A 24,626-nucleotide genomic window follows, 5' to 3' on the forward strand; every position below is an offset into this window, starting at 1 on the left:
CGGCTGAAGAAGGCTGGGCTTTGTCTGGAGATAAGCTTGATCTCCAGATGAAAAATAGCCCACGGTGCCCACCTGAAAGGGTGGCAGTTGGGTTGCTGTGGAAATGGGAACCTTCTCCAGGTGGGCCATACCTGATCTTTGGTCTTCCCTTCTCGATCCCGGATGTGCGTGGTCACTATCCGCTCCATCTCCTCCCGCAGGTGAGGATATTGGCTCAGCTGGGTGGAAAAAGGAGAGAGAAGAATGTCCATACAAGGAAGCGGGGAAGACGTACCCCTCTACCCCCCCAGGATCACCTAGCCGGGATGATGGGGAACGAAAAAGCAGGAGGAAAGATTATGAAAAATGGGAAAGCGGCAAAGACATTTTCCAAGTTCCAACCAAGCTTTGAGGCTCCCCCTCAGCATCTTCCTCAGCATCCCATCGGTGTCCTTCAAACTGGCCCACCTTAAGCCTGCTTTCCCCATTCAGGAAAGGGGGCATTCGATCACAGTGGGCTTTCTTTTTGGCGGAGGGCAAATCCAGCCATTGTGGCTTGCAAATCGAGGCGAAAAGCCGTAGGGGGCTGGCGTGCAGGGCAAATTGTGCCAATTGTCACTTAACCAGCAAACCATGTTTCAATAAACAATGGCTTGGGGTGACCCCCATGGCAGTGTCTTCCCTGCCAGGGAGATGGCATTGACTATGAGTGATGGAGTGCATCCAAGCACATCTTTAATTTTTAAAATTTTATTTAATTAATTATGGCCACCCACTCCAGAATTCTCTGGGTGGCCTTAACAGGGACACCATCATTCCTGTGCTCCTGTTCTCAAACAGTGGCTAGACAGACTATTTCTCCAGGATATTGGGATGCCTGTTGTTTTGGAGATTCTGTTCTTTCTTGCTGGAGACAGGAAGAACCACGTCAAAGGAATCAATAAAGCTAGCCTGGAACTTGGAAAACCTTTCCCAGCTCTCTTATCCAAAGAATGCAACACCACATTCCCCTCCCTCCTGCCACCAAAATTTCTCCAAGCTGCAAAAGATTCCCCTCAGTTTATTCCATGCCTGAAACCATCACCGTCACATTTTGCACAACTCATGCAGCAAAAGCATCCAATGTACGTGGGGAAAGAGGACATGCACAGAGAGGGCGTGGCTGGGCAGCGAGCAAGTCACGTTGCAGATCCATCGCGGCCCACAGGATCATGCGTTGGGGTGCACAGAGGAGGAGTAAGGGGGTGTGACATAAGCAGCACCCAGAAATGCCATCCTTCTGAACGAGAGAGCAGGCAAACCGGAGGAGGGAGCTGGCTGACACTGCCAAATCTGGGGTACCCTCAAGTCCATCATCAACGGCAGCCCCGTTTCCTGCTCCTGGACTTTCTGGCCTTGATTCCAGAACTGGACAACTGGAGCAGATGCTGCTCACTGCACATCATGGCTTCCCACTACGGTACATTCCCTGCTACATTGCTGCCCTACAAACAGCTCTGAGCTCTTCCCCTCCCTTCCGAGAGCCTTGCCCCCCTCTGCCCACCTTCTCGGCCCCCTCTGTTCCCTGTGGCCCCTTTCCTGCCAACTCAGCCTGGCCGCTGGACATCTGCAGTGTCGCGATGCCCCGGAAAAACAGAGGGGTCAATCTTTTGCGTGGGTTTACACACACAGGGCTGAGTCCCCCTGTTTCTATTCATTGTCGCAACAAATGGATCGCCTAACCCTGAGTTGGAATTAGGATCTAGTGGCTGGCTGGTGGAATGTTGACAAGCTTTGCTCCCTGGCAGAGCCCCAGGTCTGGCTCACACACGAAGGAAGCTGTGGAAAGGACTTCTGGACCAGCCCCCAACCATCTCCCTAACCCAACATTGGGAAACCCTGTTTCCCAAGCCCCCCACATTTTTCCTATCACATCAGGGGGGCCAGGATGCCTTTATATTCCTCAAAGTACGTTTGCCTCTTCTTCCCTGCTCTGAAAATTCTGATTTCTCTCTCTGGCTTCGGTTCAAATCTGTCATCTCTTCTCCAAACTCCATTCTTCCACAGGCATTCACCAACACCCACACAGCGGCTCTTGGAAAACAGATGGATTCATTTCCTGTGCAGTTTAGCAACCCTTAGGAATGATTTTTCGGGGATGGCCTAGGATGCAGGATTTTTTTTAAGTACTTCTTTTTAGTTTTTGCAGCAGCGGGCGGCCTGTGCCTGAAAGGCGATTGCTGCCGTGGAGGAACATTTTGGAGCAGAAATTCATTGTTGGAAGCAGGTAAAGAAATACATGTTGTTTTAAAAGGGGCATCAGGGACACATCTGCGTTACGAAACATCTGATGCAGGTTCCAAAGGAAGGCTGTCATCTGCTAAGGGACCGAAATGCCACAAGCAGAATGTCTTCCTTTTCTTTGCCTCTTCATCCTGGCTAACACCCGTGTGTGTTTTCGGTTGCGGGATGTGCAGCTGCTAAACTCATACAAAGAGAGGCCAGATAATGCAACTCTTCAAAAAAATTAGAGAAAAAAAACAAGAATCAGCAGACTGGCTTCACTCTGCAGTCCAACGGAAGTTGCCAATACAGGTAGTCCTCGCTTAACAACCACAATTGGGACCAGAATTTTGGTTAAGTGAAGCGGTCATTAAGCGAATCTGACCCAATTTTACGACCTTTTTTGAGGTGATCGTTAACTGGATCATGCGGTTCCCCATTCATTGTGCTTGCCGGAAGCTGGCTGGGAAGGTCAAAAATGGTGATTGCATGACTGTGGGACGCGGCAATGGTCATAAATGTGAACCAGTTGCAAGTGCCCAAATCGTGATCATGGGACCACAGGGACACTGCGACGGCTGTAAGCCAACAAAGATGGTTGTAAGCCGAATCGTGATCATGGGACCACAGGGATATTGGGAGGGTCGTAAGTCAGTTTTTTCAGCACCATCGTAAGTCTGAACCGTTGCTAAACAAATGGTTGTCGAGTGAGGACTACCTGTAGAAAGGAATCTGTGGGGCAAGAATTCAGAAGGTAAAAGAAAGATAGGGATGCTGGAAAAGTGAGCCTTAATTGCTCATGAATCCTTTTTGCTTGCCATTGTTTTGAGTGCCTAATGAATGGTGGGCTGCAGAGAATGCACAGCAGAAAATTAAATCCCTGCCTCACATCGCCTGCGGCCCTCCTTGTTACAACCTCTTCTAAGGATGTTATTTCCCTTTCTTTTTCTCATCTCTTGGTTCCACCCAAAAGTCTGTCCTTACATTCCTGGATCCGGTCTTGAAATACCTCCGAGAAGCTGTGCCGTTGTAACTTTGAATGGATTATCTAAATGGGGAAAGCTGAGAATCTGGAGTTCACTCCAGTTGTTCTTCAAATGCATTAATCCAGCACAGACGTGCCATATTAAAGAGGTGTGTGGCGCCACCTAACGGTGTCCAGGAGTCCCAAAAACGTGCCCCACAACATGGACTCCAAATGGCATCTTTTGGAAGAAAAGGCGGGACGGCACAAGAAATCAGTTCGTTTTCAAAGCCTCCCCTTTCCAAAATTTGCAATACTTGCAGTGAAATCAAAGAGGTTTTCAAGCTGAAAACTAGGGGAGTTAAGAAATACAAAGGGGTCAGGTTCTTATTCTGAAATAACAAGGGGGTCTCACTAACTGGTGCTCATCCTCTGTCAGGATGGCTTAGGCTGATGTTTGAAGAGGTGGGCCCCCTCCAAGCTGGATGATGGGCAGGGGAATATGTAAGGGGCAAGATATGACCTTGGGTTATCTGCCTGCCTCCAGATTGGCCACTTTAAGAAGTTGGATGGAAGGCTATTAAAAAATATCCCCAGCTGTAGCTAGACTGGAAAATAACAATGAAAAAAAAGACATTCCAGAGGAAGGGGAAAGAAAGCCACTTGTCTACGGTTACCAAGAAAACTGCATGGATGCGTCTTTCTCGTGATTTGCGTTTTACTCCAAATCAGACCTTAACATCCAGCAGGGCATGGCTGCCAATTGTTTTAATGCTGTCTTTTTTGATCTGAGGTTCTTCTCATTTGTGCTTTCATTTTTAAAGTGGTTGCTTTTTTTTTTTTAATTTGAATGGGAGGCCACAGTGAGGAGAAGAAATGCTGGAAATGCAGTTTTAAAAGAAATACAATTCAGCCGGGTGCCAGGAGGAAGAAAACTGGTCGACGGATTTTGTCCTTCGTGGGCATCAGGGCGAAGTGCCAGCTGGGTCAGGCAGAGACTTTGCTCCAGAGGGCAAGTATGCAACGTTAAGACACTAATATTCTCTTTCTTTGAGTGGCCAACACAGGCCTCCGGAGCGCTCACGAGCAGGAGACAAAAGCCCAACTATCTCCTGCCCTTGCCCTTTGCAGTTTGAGAAGTAGAACGGATTCACTTATTGTCCAACGTGCATCTTCATCCTGCCACCTCTTGATCCCCTCTCTTGTTCCACAGCTATCAGCCCTCCTACAATTGTCCTACAGGCAGTCCTCGCTTAACAACCATTCATTTAGTGACAATTCAGACTTACAAGGTGCTGAACAAACCGACTTACAACCCGCCCTTGCACTTACGACCGTGCGTCACGTGATCGCCATTTGGGTGCTTGGCAACTGATTCACATTTACGACCATCACAGGGTCCCATGGTCACGTGATTGCCATTTCTGATCTTCCCAGCCTGCTCCTGGCAAGCAAAACCAATGGGGAACTGCATGATTTGCTAAATGACCCCTGCAAAAAAGGGCCATAAATCGGGTCGGATTCGCTGAACGACCGCTTCGCTTAGCAACCGACATTCCAGTCCCAATTGTGGCCGTTAAGCGAGGACTGCCTGGGCTCTAATGGAGAGAAGCACCCCATGGAATCTCCTTGTTCTCTCCCCTTTGGCCATTGTCTAGCAGCAAAGGCCCAGATTGTGGGTTCCTCTGTGTGTGCCCGTGTGCCTGCAAAGGGGCATTGCTTTTATGGGAGGGGGGAGGAGTTCTCTCTCTTTTGCAGTTTCTTTACCTTGTTGCTACACTTTCTGATGGTGGACGTGAGCTCGCTCACTACCATGTCCACACACTTCAGACAAGGCTCCTTCAGTTTCTGCACCTGTTTTTTCACTATGGCTTCAAAAGCGAGGTCAGGCGTGAAGAGGCCCGTTCTGCACGGTGAAAAGGGGCAGGGAGGGACGAGAAGCCATGAGGAGGTAAGGAAGGCACGAAGCAGACAGAGGGAGGAGAGAGCGAAAGAGAGAGAGAGGAAGAGAGAAAAAACACACACAAGGTAAAAAAGAGAGAGAGAGAGAGAGAGAGAGAGAGGTGAGACTTTCTCTGCATCACTCCACAGGCAGACGTTACCCAGGTGGGCATCACAGTAGGACTCCGTGGGCTGCCAAGCATCTAGTGAGTCCCGCAGGTTAGGGAAAGGGTGGGAAATGGCAAGCTAGGGGGTGGTTTTTAAAAACGATGAATGGGGACGCGCAGGGGTGGTCCCTCCCCTCCTCTCCTCTCTCAAACCCAGGCTGGGATCCACACGGATTTCCTTCTCCCCTCAGCACTGCTGGCTCGCTCGTGGAGGCATTTAAACGGGGCAGGTGCAGGTGGCATCTTGAGAACTTGGGGAAGGTAGCAATGGATGTGTTGGCAACCCACACACACATCTCCTTCTGTGACTCTGACTTTGGAAACCAAGCTAAAACTTCTTAGAATTATGGAGTTGCATGACTAGGTCACCTAATCCAAACCCTGCTCAGTCCAAGATCTTCTAGAGCAGTGTTCCTCAACCTCAGCAACATTAAGATGGGTGGACTTCCACTCCCAGAATTCCCCCAGCCAGCATGCTGGCTGGGGGAATTCTGGGAGTGGAAGTCCACCCATCTTAATGTTGCTGAGGTTGAGGAACACTACAGCATATCTGACAGACAACCATCCACCCTTTATTTGAAGTCCTCTAGCCAAGGAGATCCCACCACTTTCTGCTCCATTAACATACAGCACCTACATGCTGTTTAGTTGAAAAACAGGCCATCCCAACCATCTTAATTCCACATTCTCCTGCCGTGACCTTCTGCAGAAATGCAATTGGTTAAGCAACTGCCGCACCTGTTCTACTACTGCCCAGCACTAGTTACAAAGAGGTGTAGAAAATGGCAACCACATGACCGTGGGACGCTGCAATGGTCATAAATGCGAACCGGTTGCCAAGCACCCGAACCGTGATCACGTGACCTCAGGGACGGTCATCACTGCAAGGATCGGTCACAAATTGGTTTTTCAGCACCGTCGTACGTCCAAACCATCGCTAAATGAATGGTTGTTAAGCGAGGACTGCCTGTATATCACATACCATCTCAAGCCTGCCATCCCTGGTTCTCCCCCTGCCTACTCTGTCATCAGCATTAATTTATTTTCCCTTTCTTTCTTGTTCGTCTTCCTTCCCTTGTCCTTCAGAACATGTCAGCTTTAAAAAGGCTTTCCCGAGAGGTATGGATTTTCTGCTTGTGGGAGTGGGTGAGGGAGGTGGGAAGAGAAAGAACGTAAAGGAGAAAGAATGTGGAGGGAAATAAGCAAAGAAATGAATTCAGAAGCAGGAAAGGGCTTAAAGAAAAGCAGAGAATGTGGACTGTCATAGGAAAATTAACAGAGAGGGCTGGGTAAGGAGGGTTGGCCCTTCCAATCCAATCGTTCAGATGACACTGTATACTTGGCAGCCCAAGGGCTAGTGATTACCAGGAGCGAATGGCAAATTTCTGGGTGCTCCTCATAGACACAGGAACCCCACCCCCAAGACAGCAGGATAGAAAAAGAAAACTCCTCCCAGCATTCTAGAACCATGAGGAACCTGCGGCAGGTACGTCTGTTTACCTGTCCAAGGGCTCTAACCAGTCTTACTGCGCTTTCCTGCCACAGCAGCCACAAATCTTGCCTTTCTCTTGGACGGCCTACTACAAAGAGCATTCTCAGGCTCTGTCCAACTCTTCCCCATCCCATTACCTGCTCCCAAATGGCCAACAGCTTGTCCAAGACGGCAGGGGTTCCAGGTTCCCACACTTTTAGTCAAATGCCTTTTTTTGTTTTTGTTTTTTTAATGCAAGAAAATAAAACTGCCAGTACCTTCAGGCATGCTTGAGATAACAGGTCTGTTTCCTGACTTTTCCCTTGCTCTCTCACAGTATTACTTTTCTTCAGCTTTAGAAAGCAAGCTGAAGAGCTGAGATTGGAACCGCTCTGTGTTCCTCTCAATCAAGACATTAATGTATACAAGCTGATATCTCCCAAGGTCGCCCTTTCCGTGAGGCCAGGAGACAGTCATAAACAACTGAGAGAGGGAGATGTTTTAAAATTGATGATCTTCAACTCTTTGTTGCTGTTTGGGGGCAGGACCCAAACCGAGCCAATCAGAAAGCATGCCAAGCTCTGGAGATGTAAAAACAGATCCTTGCAATAACATCTTTGGCATCTTCAAGATCTGAAGACTCAACACACACACGTATTTCAGAGGTGAAGACAGACATAGGATTTCAAGAGTGGTAGAGTTGGTTCAACAGTCCAATTATTGATTGTTCCAAAATGTGTGTTTTGTTTTGTTTTGTTTTGGGATGAATTCTGGAAAAGAAAGAATATTTGAGACCCAAGTAGCTATATTAGGGATCCCTTTTCCATTTCACCTGCCACCACCACCTGGTGGATCAATTCTGCAACCATTGTTAAAATATTTCCAGATTCAGTTGGCAGAGGGAAGGATCCTTCATGGGTTTTCAGTAGTATATCCCAATTTGGAAAAAAGGAAGAAAGGAAAGAAAGCATCAGACAGCTGGGAAGCGCCAGCAGATTTCATTTTGCGATGCGTGCTCTTACCAAATCTCAGAAAGCCACACTAATATTGCACCCACTCTTAGAATCCTACCTCTGTTTTTGCCTTATAAATTTGGTTTCTTCAAACTGCCGAAGATAGCGAGTCTCCCGGGCATGCTCTGCGCGAGCATTAAATGGAGACAGCAGACAGCAGAAAGAGAAGATGGAAACTTTTTGTTTAAAAAACCCCAACAACTCTAAAGCTAATAGAAAGCCATTATTCCACATCCTCCATAAGGACTCACAGTCGCAGAATTCTGGAATTCCGGAATTCCACCCCAAGCTTTGATTGGAAAAACGTTTACCACTTAAGCGTTGCCATTTGTTTCTGATTGGCTAGGGAACTTCAGGCAGGATTCCCTCAGGTCTAGTCATGCTGTGGAGAAGGGCAGACCGGAAGAAAACAACGGGAATTTCGCGGCCAGGCGGGATCAGCACCCTCGGTCACAAATGCTGTGCTTCAGCTGGCAGGGGGTGGGAATGAGCATTTCAGGACTCCATGCGTCCCTTCCCGGGTTTACCTTCTTGGTGCACTGTCTAACTGTACCGATTAACTCCGAAATGACCATGTCCACACATTTCAGGCACGGCTCTTTAATCTTCTTCACTTGCTTTTTCACAATGGTCTCAAAGGCCATGTCAGGCGTGAAGAGACCAGTTCTAAACACGCGGGATAATGATGGAAGAGGACAGGAGGACAAGGTGGGAGGAAGATAGGGCAAGGAGAACGTCATTGCATTGCATAAAAGTTCAAAAGGGGTTGCTCAAGGTGCAGAAAGTCAGCCGGCCTGTTGGGATGGAAATGCGAAACCCAGAAAGACAGTCCTTGACTCAACAAGACGTCCCTAAGGCCTATCGAACCAGCTTCCTGACCTTCGTCCTTCGGGGATCCAACTCCATTCGCAAAAGACAGCAAGCAGACTTGCTGGTCTTCTCCTAGCTCTGCAACACCTTATTTTCCAGAACTGGATGGTCATTTCATGAAACATTGTTGGACGGTCAGTTTGGGAATGGAGATTCTCTGCCTTTGCCTGTGACCCAAGGGTTATGCAGAAGGCCTGTCCAAACATGGGCCTGTCCCTTGTGGGAAAGCTAAGGGGCTGAGGATCATCAAATCCTCTGGAGAGGAGTGGGGAGAAGGACATTTTGGGGGTGGCCTGCTAACCCCACTTTCTTCAACAGGGATGGCTGTCTGTACTGTAAAAGCTGCCCGTTGCAAGCCAATCAAATTTTGATGGGGAAGCCCCTTAGATAGGTATGGCCAAATCAGGCTATTCCCATCAATCTGTTTTGCTCATTTCCATTCCTAAGCCTGCTCCATTTCGGCTCTCCCTATACTAGCATATGATGAAATTTAAAAAAAAAATGCTTAAGCATTGTACAGCTCATACTGTATCTGTATTCTCTGGTAAGCTTCTGTAGGACCCTTATGCTAAATGTTGCACTCTTGCACATGATATGCATTAAAGCACATGTTAACATTCATCTAAGTCTGCATTTAACCTCAGCACTTCAGGGTGGGCTTCTGAGAAGAGTGGAATCCAAGAACTGGGTCCCCTTTTGCACATTGGTTTGGATGGAGCCAACCTGGTTAGTTTAGCTCCAAGATTGACCACTACCAAACGATCAAGCATCTCTTCTTGTGGAGCACCTACAGTAGGGCTGGCTGTGCTGTCCAGCCTACGGTGGGGAGTCTAACTCATTTGGTTCTGACCTTCAGTAGGTCTATCTGAGAAGCTTCAGACACATCACTTCGCTGCTAGGTTGTGAAACTAAGCTCTTTTCAGCATTCCGAAAAGCAACCTAAAGCCATACATGGGCCAGTGGGTTTAACTCTTCCACTTCCTTGTCCTCTCCAAGACAATGTACCTCCCCAACATAGAGAGGAAACTTTATCTAGGAAAAAGAACATGCAGGCCACCAATAATTAAGAGTAGAACCTACCACAGTGTTTCAAAGTCAGTGGCCTGGGCAGGTATTTGGGTCAGTCTGCCAACCTACCGTACCTCTGAAGTCTTCTGGATTCAGGCCTGAGAATTCTAGAGATACTGTCAGAGGAACATAGTAGAGGCGGTGCCTCTCTGGCCTGAATACATGCCTGATACCGTGGATGTTCTTAATAGCATAGCTGATCTCTCTTCGGAGTTCCTTCTCATCAAATTCCATCTACACCAGGAGAAAGAGACATGAGTGGGACCGGGAACGCAAGAGGGGGGCATGCCAAATGCAAATGACTTTCCATAAAGAATCCTTGGAAAATTTCCAAATTACTTTCCATAAAGGACCCACAAGGAAGAAGGTGGATCAACCTTCTTTAATCTGGAGCTGCTAAACATGATGGGGCAACATCTCCTAGAAACACAACCTCATTTTTTATTTCTCTGTTGGTTAGCCCTACAAGAGCAGCCTTGTCCTACCAAACATCTTCCAGATGTTCCTCTCTGACCATCCTGGGAGATGGTGGCATCCTGCTGTAACAAAGCTATGTCCTGTATTGAGAGGCATTATAGGACGGTGGAGCAGGACTAAGCTAGCTTGGCAACGAGAACCTGATCATTTGGCTGTCCTAGAACCATCTTTATATTACCCAATTCCTGCCACCCGTATCTTCATCAAACTCTAGCCCAGCCTTTGTTGCCAGATGGATGAGATCTTATCACTGCTTAGAAGTTGGAGGGTTAACCACTGAGACTATCTGTAAGCATTCCACCTTGATTTTACTTAGTGGCATAAATCACAACGGAAAACCACTGTGACGTAGCTGTGTAGTCAGACAGGTCTCTGTTTACGTTTTATGATGTCTGAAGACAGATGACCTCAGCTTGAGAGATACAGATTAAGATGGGACATCAGGATGTGAGGAGGAAGGAAGTGCCTGAACCTCAGAGGCTTAGTTTTACCTTCACCAGCTCAAAAGGGAATCGCTCGTGGAAGATGCGGTTGATCCGAGCACCACCAGAGAGTTCATAGGTATCGATCTGATCTCCAGAACCTTCAATGCGTTTCTCAAAGTCCACAGCAAACTGCTGAACCATCCTGCGTTGGGGAGGAAAAGAACCCACTGCCACGAAGGGGACAAGATTGTTGTGGTGGAAGCATCTGCTCTAGCTTCCACCTTGCTTCCAGGATTGGTCAAGGTGCTACTGCTAATAGACTATGATCCGGGCTGCTGGAACTTTATGGAACATCCTTGACTGTTTGGCTCACACAAAGTTTTGCTCTTGACTCTACTTCTTAGATTGAGCATGGGGTGGGGGGGGGGGTTGTCCTGGCTCTGCCTACGTTTTGCAGGGCATCCTGAGACGCCACCCCGAATACCAGGGGAGCCCCCCAAAATGGCACACTTTCACCTTAGAGCATTTTGAACGGAAGAGCAAAGTCTCCACGCGGGACTTACTGGAGCAAAGCTTTCGTCTTGCGAGCTGGGTCATCGGGGCGGAAGTTCTTGTATTCGTCTACTTCCTTCTCGATCGACAGCAGCTGACTCTGGAGCTTGTTCCGCAGGCCTGGCAGCGTGTCGCGGATGTGATTGGTCAGTTGCTGCACAACAGAGGCAGAAGGGTGACAATCCATGGGCCAAATCATGTTTTTATGCCCTTCCTTCCTTCCTTCCTTCCTTCCTTCCTTCCTTCCTTCCTTCCTTCTCATTCTTTCTCTCATTCACTCTCATAAGCCCTTCCTTCCTTCCTTCCTTCCTTCCTTCCTTCCTTCCTTCCTTCCTTCCTTCCTTCCTTCCTTCCTTCCTTCCTTCCCTGGTTTCACACTTCAGACAAGCTGTGGCCCAAGTCCTGATTAGCCTTAGCTGATCTTTGCAAACCATCATTTTCTAACTAGCCTGGGTGCAATCTATGATTGGTCCAAACCAGGAAACATGAGAAAGCATTGCAGCCTACTGGAGGTGGGAAGGGCTCCATGTTAATTAAGGAACCTTTCAGTCCATTTAAAAAGCCTTAATGGGGTCAAGCAACTGATTCAGTCATTTATTTTGCATTTGTTTCCATGGTTTCTATGAGGGCCCATCTCGTAATCGGCAACTCTGCAGTTGAGTTGAGAGCCAGTTTGGTCTAGTGGTGAAGGTGCTGGGCTAGAAACCAGGAGTCTGTGAGTTCTAGTCCCACCTGAGGCATGACAGCCGGCTGGGTGACCTTGGGCCAGTCACTTCCTCTCAGCCCAACGGTGCAATGTAGACTAGCCTCCTTGTGGTGCACCCTGGGCAATGTGACTTGTCATGGCCAAGCAGTCTACACATCTGGCCGCTGGACCTCACAAGGATTTCCCAGCAAGAAAAAAAAAGCAGCATGAACACCTAACTGCTATGCCATACAATTAAAAAAAAAACCGCAGTCATAATGCCTAGAGTATCACAACTGATCTGCAGTCCCTTGCAATCATGCACACAGGCTGGGCTATGGATTAAGGCATGGTTTATTTTAAACATGGTTTGCTGAACCAGCCATCATTTCTGGGTCCTGATAGAGCCCTAAGCCAAAATATTGTTCACAAGTTGCAATGGCCGAGTTCAACCAAGCCAAGCCCAACCCGTGACGTGTGAAAATCTCTCGTCTTCAGTTTGAAAGAAGACCCAACTGCTAGCTAGCTGATGTCTGTAGATCCAAGAGGGATCCACCTCAGCCTTTGAGTGGGTGGCTCTGGAGATAAACTTTACCTGGTTCAAAATTTTCTGCAGGAAGGGAGTGCCCATACGGTCCGCCATGTGCCGGTACGCTGGGTGGGAGAGAAAAAACTTGCGCTCTGCGGCTAAGGCTGCCTGAATGTCCTTTTTCCCATCGATATCTTTCTGGCTCCGGTTAACCACGCCGATGTAACCTATGGAAGGACAGATCCAGACATCAGGGGACAGACACCTGGAAATTATACCTTCCAAAATGGTAAGATTGAGAAGATTCTAAGAAGAGTTTTAATCTCTCAAGCACCATCTTTTAGGTATCTACACACCCCAGTAGAACATCTTTGAGATATCTCCAAGTTCGTGTAAATCCAGTAAATCATACTGGGAGGTGAGGAAGTGCTTAAGTTGTATGAACACTAGAAGTGGGAAGGCTAAGAAGAAGAGGAATTGGAGTGCTTGAAACTGGACTTTCATGCTGCACATGTGAGCATTTCCCCTCTTATTTTCTTGAACAATGGACAGGATGCCTTGGAAACTAATTCCTTCCTTTTGACATCTACCAGAGAATTGAGACAGAAGCCATCCAGGAAGTTCTGCTACATTCATTCCTCTCAGTTCTACCAGGAAAAATGAGAACATATTCCCCTTTTGCAAAACAACAGGATGCCAGCTAATCAAGGAATACCCCGGTTCCTAGAAATTGAATGCATAAAAGAATCCAGCAGTTCCCATTTTGGTGTGTGTGAGAATTTCACAAGTTTGCTTGAGTAAATTCTCCTTGGAATCTGGACAGTCTGATTTTTACATGCTGGAATTATCATTTTTGGGAGGAAGAATTGAAAAGGAAGGTTCTTAGCAGTATCTGGCACAGGAACAAATACAGGTTCAATATTCAGGTCAAATATTTTAAATCAGATCATTCCGATGAGTTGTTTTTCCCCTTGACATTACTAAGCTAGATGCTACTTTTCGAATGATATAGGGGTCTCAGAAGGTCAACATTACCATTTCAGCATCATTACAAAACAAGTGTATTTTTCAGCATTTTACATTATTTCAGCACACATTATTTCTAGACAAAGAATCACGGGGAGAACAGCAAGGGCAAACTTTCAGTGTGTCTCAAGGGAAGGCGATGGTCATCAAGACATGGGAACTGTCAACCGTTTAGGGCTTTAGAGGCCAACCCCAGTGGTTACCTCTAGATCTCTACTTGAGCCAAGGAGAAAAATCTTAGCGTTGCTAAGGCATGTGGCTGGAGAATCGTGCAAAGAAGGATTTCAGAAGAAAGCAAGGCACATGACGGCAACAAGGAAAGGACCTTTACCTCTCCTTAGTGGAAGTAGCTTGTTCTCCAGAACATCCCGAGCATCGGTTCCTTCATCCATGAGGTCCAACTTGGTGATGACGCCAATGGTACGTTGGCCTGTTAGGTCACAAGCAAATCAGACACCCTTTGAAATACTAAAAAGAGAGTTACGGGCAGCGCATTGGCTGGTGTCATTCCAACATGAAGCCTGGACTTCCCATGATGAAGAAAAAAAAGCTCTGTCGTTCAAGGTTAGCACAGTCTCCCGTTAATACAAGATATATTTTGCTATAGGATACTTCCGTTGCCTGTTGGACACAGCAGAAATGTGACTTCCTCCAGTGTTTATAACTGGGTTATACAGGCCTACTGCCATTTAGAAGTGTCATAATCCACGGTGATGAAACACATGGCATCACTTCTCCCTGCAGACCCTCTAATGCTTCTCTCTTGATACCCTAAATCTCCTGTGCTCAATTGCATCCCAAGGGTACAACTCCTTCAACCTGAATCCAACCTCTTTTTGTTCTTTTTTTGCCCGATCCTTGCAATAATCCATGATTCAGGAAACTGAGACACGTGAAACCGGGAAGAATGGAAAAGTACTGAAGAGGGACTCAGGATGCCTGCATTATCAGTGTGGTTGCCAGGAAGAGGGAGGATGGCAGGGGTCTGTGTTGTCGGACCCCAGATGGGGGTGTTGCCAGTGCTTAAGGCAGGGATGGGGCGTGGTACGTGACAAACCAAACGCCCCCGCTCACCGCTAGCTAATTACCATTCCAAAATCTCCACCCCAAGGCAGGGATTTAGGGGAGAACACGCTAAGAACTATTATGGGGTACCAAGTGGGATGTATGTTGTATGTGAAGAAACTGCGCAAGTGCTGAAATAGCTAACCCATAAGAAGCTTTGATCTGCTGATGAACTCTTTCGATAACTGCTGCCGAACTGTATAAAATTGCCGCTTGTGACATGCTCGGGGTCGTTCCCTCTTAAGGGGGAGACCCCATTTCTTCTAGACGTCCTGAATAAACAGCTGCTTGATTCCCCCGCCCTGCGTGATCAATTGGCTGTTAAATTGCGCCGGGCAAAGCACCAAGAAGCCCGCATGTTGCGTGCAACGAAACAAAAAGAACTGGTTTGTTGAAACAAGCAGAGAGGCAAGGCCTAAGCCCCAAGAGTGTGGTTACCCTGAGGATCAACTTCTTTTGCGATCTTAAGAGCGTCAGAGTTGGCCAGATCCGCATTGGCTGGGGAGACAGCAAGGATGAGGCAGTTCTCCTTGGTGACAAACTGCATGAGCATGTCGCGAATCTGGAACTCAATGTCTGGAGGCTGGTCTCCAACTGGAACCTTGGTCATCCCAGGAAGGTCCACCAGGGACAGGCTTAGGACTGGGGAAAGAAGAGAAGGAGATAGTATCCTGGGGGACTCACGGAAGTTCAGCTGTTGGAAGTGTGAAAGGAACTGCAAGTGGAATAAACTAGCTATCACGGTGAGACGGGGAACCTTCACTCCAGGCCCTCACACTTTGGACAGGCAGGGTTTACTGTGCAGACTACGCTAACCCAGGATTTATCTTTTATGTGCAGAAGCATAAGGAAATCCACACCTATTGTTGCACTCAAAGTCTTTCATTCCCTCCCGTGAGACAGGGAAAGATCAATCACGGCTGGCTTTCTCCAGTTGCTGGTTTGTTCTTAGGTGTTTTGAAACAAGCTCTGGTTTGGTCAAGGAAGGAGCAAAACAATCCAGAGTCATCTAGCTGGCTAGCAATTGACTCGACTTGATCTGCAATTGACAAGAGGGGGTTGCCTGGATTGGCAAAGGGCCTGAAATCTGTTTGTGACTATGATGATCCAGACTGCAGCCCTACTCGTCGTCTGGGATTACGCAACCAGCTTGCTTTGGATTGATCTAACTGGCATTCTTGAAGTCTGCCAAATATTGAGGATTTGCATGCCTCGCATCACAGGCTGGGTTCGCACAACCCACTAGGTTGAAATGAGTTTGGCTCGTCTGTGATTAAGAAGGCCACGTGGAGTCGGCCATATTATTATCAGCTTCAACTGTAGGTTTCTCTCCCCGTAAGCATTTTTCCCGCCTAAAATACGTGTCCCCCAAATCTGAGGGCTTTCCACTGTCACACAAAATGGGATCGTAGACTTCTACTCCCCACACTGGGAAGAGGTCCATGGCTTACCGTGAGGGGAATAAACTCGCAGGTTGATCGGGACGGGCGAGATGCCCTTGTTGGAGCCAGTGACTCGGTCGGTCTCGGCTTCAATCTCCTGACGAATGTCATCAAAGTCCGTGAACTTCTTCCCTTTGCAGTGCAGGAACTCACCATACTCTAGACCAGGAAGGAGAGGGTTAGGAGATGGCACCGGGACAACACAACCGAGCGTGGCAACTCCTTTGTGCCAGCAAGGAGTCACGGATCATGGGTGGGGGGATCTCAAGTCGCCATCTTGACGTTCTCCTTCTACAAAAAAGGTGGTTCACCCTTCAAGAACTGCAGGTTGTTGTTCTTCAACTGGGAGAGGGACAACCACCATCTGCTTCCTGGAATGAGGCACTCCTGACCACAGTACAAGCTACCAAGCTGGAACCTGGAGTTGTGTGTTGCTGTCAATATTTATTCTTGCCTTAAATTTCTTTCCCCGCCTAGTTTTGCTTCCCGTTTTGGGCCTCTCCTAACCACATGCTTTGGGGAAGGTGGACAACATGGGGTGACTGATACAGGTAGTCCTCGCTTAACCACTATTCATTTAGAGACGGTCCAGACTTATGACGGTGCTGGAAAAACCAACTTATGACCGTTCCTTGCACTTACGGCCATCGCAGCATTCCCACGGTCACATGATCACAATTTGAGCGCTTGGCAACCGGTCCACATTTATGACTGTCACAGCATCCCGCGGTCACGTGATCGCCATTTTTGACCTTCCCAGCAAGCAAAATCAGTGGGGAACCACATGATTCACTTAACAACTATGTGGTTTGCCTAATGACTGTTGCAAAAAGTCATAAAATACGGTCGGATTCGCTTAATGATTGCTTTGCTTAGCAACCAAAATTCTGGTCCCAGTTGTGGTCGTTAAGTGAGGACTATCTGCATGTGCCACTTCTGGACCCTCTATCAGAAAGGAAAGAAATGTGGAAAAAAGGGTGGGAAACAGGAAGAGCTGTAGGGAATTGGAGGAACAGCTCTGAGTTTGCGTCACGATGAAGGGAGGGAACGAGAAACAACTCACATACCAGTTGTGGCATTAACCAGCTGCAGAACCAAGGGGCGTCTGGTGACAATTCCAGATCCACGGGGCAGAAAGTCCCTGAGATAAAAAAAAATACACATCTGCATGAATTATTTTCTTCCATTCTTTAATCTTGTTTTCGGATTGCAGCAAACTAGCTGTGATACTGTATCCCAACGCAAACAAGGGTACCCTTAGATTACTCATGACTCCTCACCTTCTCCTCGTTGTGAAAATACAACGGCTTTTGGCTTATCTTTTTTTGTCACCTTGGGCTGCAACCTTTGCATGAGCTGGGCACTCTTGGCAACGCCAAGTGGAAACCAGCCATTGTGTGTTGCCATCGATATTTACTCCCGCTTTAATTTCCTTCCCCACCTAGTTTTACGTCCTACTTTGATGTGGATCTGAAGAGGTATCTGATTTGTCACAATCCCAAAATACTACATCTCCCCGCAGCCCAAGATTTTCAAAATTCCATCCTCAAAGGAACAAAGAAAGTTATCACAATAAACAACAGCACACAACTTTGCTGCCTCCTTTGAAGTTGGTCATCTCTTTCCTGGAGACCACTTCCATTGGGAAGTGGCTGTTGACCTTCATTTTTACCCGTAGCAAAAATGAAATCTTGGCCCTCGACATTCACAGCATGCCCAGGCCAGTTCTGGAGGGGCAACAGGGATACCCCCACCAATGCCACTTGGATCTCCCGGTTGACGGATCCTCGGAGTGGCATTCAACAGAAACCTAAAGGGGTTGGAAAGTCCACAAAGAAGCTGTTGGTTCCTGAGTGGCGCAGAAACAGGAGGCGAAGTCTTCTGATGAATCACAGTTTAAGACTCACGGCCAGGAAGCAACCATTAGCAAGATGTTCTCCAGGATCTGCAGAAGGAGGGATTCTTCCCCAGCCATGTTACAGACCTCTTAAAAACCCTTCCCTGGGGAGGACCATCCAAAGAACAGCTGTATGGAAGCCAGGATGGTAAATATTCTGCTATATTTGTCTAGGGGCCAAACAGGAGACACCCTGAATAGGGTTCTAACAGGGAAGAAACAAAGGGGTAGCTATGTTCAGGGTGCAAAGGTGGTCGCTCCTGGAAGAGTAATCCAGGGGCTACCTTGATTCAGGGAAATTACATGACCTGGTCCTCCTCCACATGGAAGACCCTGGACAGTTGTCTCCCTCGGAAAGTTAGGAGAAGATGAGGCTCCTCACTGGAGGCTTCTCTCAGCTTCAAGTAAGCAAAGGAGGAACGCCCAATTCCAAGTCAAGATGCTACGCAGCCATGGCTCCACTCGGCCTGGTCCTGAATCCACAATGCTTTCTAGGCCCTGCAGTCTACGGCCCCTCTGCCCCACCTTTCCAGCGGTTCCACCAAGCCATTTCCTTCCTGCTGCCCCCTCCATCGCCTGGGAGTTATCACCAGTTTCCATGACAACCAGGCGATAGGATGTTGGTGCTAGCTACAACTACTGCAGTGGCCAGAATGAGATTTCGAAGGGAGGGAGGGAGGAGGAGGAAGAGGAAAGGGTGAGAAGGAGAAGGAAGGGGTGAGAAGGAGATGGAAGGAAGGAAAGAGAAGAGGAGAAGGAGTGGGTGAGAAGAGGAAGGAAGGAAGGAAGGAAGGAAGGAAGGAAGGAAGGAAGGAAGGAAGGAAGGAAGGAAGGAAGGAAGGAAGGAGGGAGACTTGCTGAAATTCCCAAGAAACAGGTTTTCCCAACCTGGATCGCCAGGGTAGGATTGCAACTTGCTCAATCCCCAACTGGTCAAGAACCTGGACCACAAGCAGAGACTTCCAGTGCTGCATTTCCTAACAAGGGGCAGATGGCTCAGGAGTGGTCATCAGCTGCAAATCAGTGTCCCTTCCAGAGGGATCAAGAGCATTGGGTTGGGACTGAAGAGATGCTGGGTCAATCCCCCCTCAATCACGGAGCTTGTTAAAGGACACCGGGTCCCTCTCAGCATGCCTGTGCTGAATATAAAATTGGAGGAGGACTATTAAAGAGTCCAGCTTTCAGGTCTTGGAGGAAAGGCAAGACCACCAGCACACTGGGAAGCTAAATGATCCATACAATGAGGTTAATCCAAAGAGCAGGACTTTTTCAAGCTCCCTGAACCACCTTGGGGTATTTGATTTGAAAGATTCAGAAGCTGAGGATGGAAACACCAAGGCAGAGACCAGCATTTTCCGCTCTTCCCTATCCCACCTCCACATAATCCACCGACATCTGCTCAGATTCTTAAGCAGCCACCTTCTCCCCTGAAGGACCATTTCCTCCCACTGCCATCACTGGGTGAAACGAATCTACCCAGACTTCCTTTGGATTCGAGAAGGCAAAGCTTTGAAATCCTTACTTTGAGATTTTAATTCTAGCACAGCTGGCTGGGGAATTCTAGGAGTTGAAGTCCACACATCTTGAAGTTGCCAACATTGAGAAGCACAGATGTAGAGCGCTGTGTGTATATAGCCGTTGTGTTTTATAGGTTATCACGTATGGCTCAGCGTGTTGGGCAAAAGCACCCAATTACGACTTAGTAAATTACGATTGAGCAACCCATGGATAAGGATGATGCTTTGTTAGACTTTTTAAAATGCTGCTAATGCTCTCCACCATTCTGCAGATCTAAGAGAGAAAGCCTACCAAATTTTATTCCTCTGCTCAAAATTTAAATTTAATGCTTTAAATTGAAAGCGCTCATGTGCCATTTGTAACTGTACGTGTGAATATGGAAGACTCAGACCATGAGCAAATCAGAATTCAAGCTGCGTGCCAGCCACTCTCAATTTTATTTCAGATTAAGGTGTAAAAAACACAGAATGACATTTTGAATCCTCAACCCATCTGGCCATCCAATTTTCCCCCAACTCAGTGCTTCCAATCTCCAAAGATTTTCAAGGAAGTTTCTTCCTCATCCTCCCCACCCCGGGCCCAGCGGAAGTGACCTCTTTAGAAATATATCCCCGGCTATTTACTTAAGCTGATTGTGTTTTTACTTTTAATAGCGCTCTCCAAGGCCGCAAGCACAGAGCAAGGGGAATCTGCAAGGTAGGAATCTGCCTTGTTCCACAATGTGGGGTTTACCAGTGAGTTATGGGACTTCCCTAACTACGCCGTAAGGTTCTAGTCCTCATGGTTCTAAATGAAGGGCAGTTTGGAATAGAAAAATAGACAGACAGACAGACAGACAGACAGACAGACAGACAAGCAGCTGAGAGTAATGTAGTCTCCAGCTTGCAAAGTGAACTTTTTCCATGCAAAATTCAACTGCTGAAGCCTGGATTTTTCCTTCCGGCTACTAACCATTGCTCTCTTTTGGGTCCGATTTGATCTTTAAGGGCCCACCTTATACCAGAAGCATGGATGTTATGCCTCCTGTGTTACTGAATAATAGAACTGAATGAGAAGGATTTCTGTTGGGGGTAGTCTCCCCCCGCCCCGAAATTGATTTGAATATCATTCTCAGCTATCCAACCTTTCTGAAGTCCAATATGGCTAGAGGGCATTCTGTTGGGGAAATGTTAGTGCGAATTTTATTCTTCCTGGCAACCCACCTTAGCATTACCCCACATCCATGATTCTGGATGCCTGCTTCTCTATTACATCAAGGTGGTTAGGGGCCCCTGTAGTCAGAAAAACCCTGTCGTTGCAATTTGATCTTTAAAACGATTCAGTGAAAGCACTGGCCGCTCGCTCGTCATCCCCAAAGCCTCTTTTCTGCAGTCAGCTCGGGAGAAGCCTGTGCCCCAAGCCTCCCCTTGACATGGCACAAGAGGAAAAAGGGAAGAGGAAAAAAAGAAAGCCCAGATGCCAACTGAGGGGCATAACGGAGCTGATGCTTGCAGTGTGACGTGGCTCCTGAATCCAGTTTTTAATTTTCAAGATGCAGCATATGCCTTACCAGGAGATAAGGACAAACGAGCCAAGGTGTTGCAAATCCAAGGCTGGGTGCTGGATTCGTGGCCCCGTTGCGGCCAGCTTCTGCAAGCAGGCGCAGCGTTTCCAGACAGCCTGATCAGCAGCTGGCTGCAACACAGCTGACCGTGACTCACTGCATCTCTGGGTAGTCACTAATGGGGCTGGGAGCGTTTGGCGCATTACTCTGGACCAAGGAGGCGAACCTCCCTCTTTGAAGGCCTCTTGGCATCGGGGTAGCAGCCCTAACCCTCGGGAGGTGCTACATCTCCTCAAGGCTGTGGATCCAGGGCTCTTCCGTTTCCTGGGGTAACAGCTTGGTAACCAGAGGATGAGCTTAATTGCTTCTGAAATGGGAAGGCTCGGGCGCATAGCTGGCAGGAGGGCAGAGGGCCGTCCCAGCCAACGGGGAAAACCTGCTGCCTTAGATCAATTCTTGACCCCATCCAGACCTTCTTAGCAGACGGCTCGCCCTCAACCTGGCTTTGCAAACAGCCCCAATTCCCAAGCCAGGCATTGCTGAAAAGCAATCCAGGGGCGCCTCTGGAGCCCCAGTGCTTCCCTTTCCCAGAAGAGAAACAGCTTTCCTTCTCTTTTGGCAAAGAGAAAAACGCGACGAAATTCCCAGAATCCTTACATGAGCAGTCAAGGGTGCGGGTCCTTCTCCCTACCTCTGTTCCTATCAATCTGTTTTCTCCCTGGCCTCCCACACTTTGGGGGAAGGGACGACATCAAGAGAGCCCCCCAAACAGAAAAAGAGGCTGCTTGCCAGGGAAGAAAATCTGGAAATTCGAAGACCAGTGTCGGTGCCGTGTTAACACGGCTCTTGAAGACCAGCACTGCCATTTTCGGAATATTTGAAGCTTCAGAATAGCAAGGTCAGATTAGCATCGACTAACATCGCCCAACTTTTCTTCAATCTTCATTCTAAGGTCTGTGGAACTCCTTGCCACAGGATGTCAGGGCAGCTTCCTCTCTTTAGCCCTTCTTTCAGCAGATAAAGACATCCGACAGGCGTTGAAACACGCTGGGTTTTAACCAGCATGCTTCTAATTTCTCTTTTGTGACACACGTACATATTTCCTCAGGGATGCATTTCATTATACATCTTTTTTTTTTTCTATCCCCAGCTGCCTTCAGCACCATTTTGGGGTGGAAAGATTTATTCAAAAAATAAATCAGAGATTTTGTAGAGATTTTGCAAAATTGCGGTTAACATGTCCTGAAAGCCAAAGTATTAGGATTTACAAACCAGCTTTTATGGTTTAGCATAATGCAACCAGCTTTGGTTGATTCAGTCACAATTAATCAAATCATGGCTTATGCAAGGCATGAACTAACCAATCCAACTTAGCCATGCTCAGACTTGCCCTCAAGATGGATTCATTTATGCATCTGCATCTATTATGAAAATGAATGCATGAATAGTTATTGAAAAACATGAATGGTTTTATAACAGACAGTGGAGTTCACCCCTCATCCTGTACTCTGTCTTTAGGTTTACATCTGACCATAGTTTCTTCTAGCTGCAGATTTACAGATATTTTCTGGAAGCAAGAAATTTATTGCAAAGACTCCATTTCCCATAAGACATTGCAGCAAGAGAGCTGAAAGACATATAAACAAGCAAGAATCCGGGGGGCCCCATTGATGCTTGCATCAGCAGACTTTCTAAGTAATGAAGCAATCGGGAAAATTGTCCTCTCCCCCCGCCACTTTCAATCTAAAACTTAATCTTGTAAATGGCAGGCAGAGGGGTGATATTCCACCCCCCCACACACACACACACAGACACCTCAATGTGTTTTGCTATGTGGGACTTTTCAGAACCAGAAGGAAGTCTGCTTTTAAGGACGTGGCGCTTGCAAGAAACCACACATCTGTGCACTTAGCTTAACAGCTGCTAGTTTAGTCAAAGATTTGTTTCCCCCTCCTTGGACTTCCAACTCCAGCAGGATGTTTTTTAAGGGAGGAAGCAACTGGGAGAAATTCCTGGCTGAACCCAACAGGACAGATCCAGTTCCTGCAGCTAAAACAGGCTTCATCTTCTCCAAATCACTGTTTTCCAAAGCGGTTGGGTGGTACCGCTACACCACCTCCCCAGACTAAATTCCGGACTTGCCAAAAAGCTGGGCTTCTCTACTCTAACGCAACTGGATTGTTTTAAAATATTGATCAATCATCACAGCCTTCTATTTTACCTTTTTGAAAGCACACAGTCATGAAGAAAATTGGTGTCAACATGAGTTCAGCGAACAAACAACAGCAAATTAATTCCTACTGGATGTTGTCCAGATGTACATAAATACAACTCCCATCACCCTGAGCTATTTGCCTCTTCAATGCTTCTCACTCCCAGTATATTATTTTTCTTGCTCTGGCACCCTCTTGGAGAAAGTGAGATTGGTTCAAAGGGTAAATCAAATCCAAACAGGCCAACTGGGAAACTGAGGCACCATCGCAGTCACATGGGGAGCACAGTTGAGTCACACACTGCCCTCCGGCACCCCAGAGCATCCATTCTGACAGTGGCAGCTATAATAATTTGCAAGAAAACTCTAACATCAGGTGTTACTGTCTTCCCAAGGGAGTGCAGAGTAATTTCCAGGAGAACAAGAAAAACAGTTTTAAATACAGTAAAATCATCACAATATAACCAACCAGCCTCAATATGAAAATTAAAAGAAGTTCATTTTGGGAAGGAAGGAAGGAAGGAAGGGGAGGAAATGTAACAGGCAAGTTAAAAGACAGTCTTGGGAATCGGTGACCTTAGAAAGCCAATTTTATAGCAAGCCTTGCCATAAAATTCAAGGACCAAGTTTAGATTGGATTATGAGACCTTGAGACCTTCTCTCTCCAAGGCCTGAGTAAATTAGCAACTCAAGGAAGTAAGTGCTGGAGGAAATTAAAGGGTGAGGCAGAATTCGGTCAATTGGCAGCCTCCAGAGAGGCAGATGTAAAACCAGCTTCTTGTAGACCTGCCTGAAGAGATCTGGGCATGTGCTTTTGGGTGTGAAGCTGAAAATATTTGGGTATTACGTGTGTCATAAAATTTGCCTTTGTGGACAACTTCCGATCTTATTTCAAAGTGGCCACACACCTCATGTTCTTCTGTTCTTAAAATCTGGAATGCTTATACAGTGGGAAAAAAAGGAGGGAAGGAATAGCACAGAATGAGATGTTAAGCCAAGGAAATCCAACCAGGGTTCATCTGCACTTCAGGACAACATGGTTGAAGCATTTTTGTAGCTTTACCCAGCTTCCTGATGGGATGGACTTCATCTCCCAACATCCCAGGAAAATACAGCCTTTATTCTCAAGATGGAGAAGGCTGGGAGTAAGTAGAGCTGTGTGTAATGGAATGAATGATCAAAGGATGGTGAGTGACTTCAGCAAGTATTTCTGTATAATGTCAACAGAATCGTAATGGTCCATCACGCTGTGCCATGAAGCCCTTAGGAGTTTCGGGACCAGCTTCTTTGCCGCCTTGGCTCAAGGCCCAATGAAACTTTTTCTCCATCCTGAAGGCCAGCAAGGAAGTTGCTATGCTCTCAACTGTAGATCTAATGAACTCATGCAATTTGCAGCCATGGTGGAGAACTGGAGGCAACCCAATGAGAACTCATCTGAAATGGCTCTTGGGGAGAAATCCATCAGAAGAGGAAACAAATCCAGAACTCTACCCAATCCATCCAACCGCTCTGCTCTCAGT

At 47.3% G+C, this 24,626-nt stretch overlaps 1 protein-coding gene across 6 annotated transcripts in view; it reads right to left on the reverse strand.

Moving 5' to 3' along the window:
* Nucleotides 1–24,626, reverse strand: part of DNM1 (dynamin 1) — a 62,617-nt gene that overhangs the window by 35,355 nt on the left and 2,636 nt on the right. For 5 of the 6 annotated variants that reach the window (XR_010068794.1, XR_010068795.1, XM_063316540.1 and 2 more), the window contains exons 2-11: nt 17,004–17,077; nt 15,946–16,095; nt 14,933–15,136; nt 13,761–13,859; nt 12,470–12,630; nt 11,201–11,343; nt 10,704–10,839; nt 9,902–9,969; nt 8,325–8,463; nt 132–218 (exon numbers count right to left, since the gene is read on the reverse strand). Coding sequence is in view for 4 of the 6 variants with exons in the window: in XM_063316540.1 (XP_063172610.1) it covers nt 132–218; nt 8,325–8,463; nt 9,902–9,969; nt 10,704–10,839; nt 11,201–11,343; nt 12,470–12,630; nt 13,761–13,859; nt 14,933–15,136; nt 15,946–16,095; nt 17,004–17,077 (1,261 nt within the window). In the remaining 2 variants the exon portion in view is untranslated. Of the gene's footprint in view, nt 1–131; nt 219–4,972; nt 5,112–8,324; nt 8,464–9,901; nt 9,970–10,703; nt 10,840–11,200; nt 11,344–12,469; nt 12,631–13,760; nt 13,860–14,932; nt 15,137–15,945; nt 16,096–17,003; nt 17,078–24,626 lie in introns of all 6 variants that reach the window. The other variant, XM_063316541.1, reaches the window with a different exon arrangement.

Source organism: Candoia aspera, chromosome 16, assembly GCF_035149785.1.
Source record: "Candoia aspera isolate rCanAsp1 chromosome 16, rCanAsp1.hap2, whole genome shotgun sequence".
NCBI lineage: Eukaryota > Metazoa > Chordata > Lepidosauria > Squamata > Boidae > Candoia > Candoia aspera.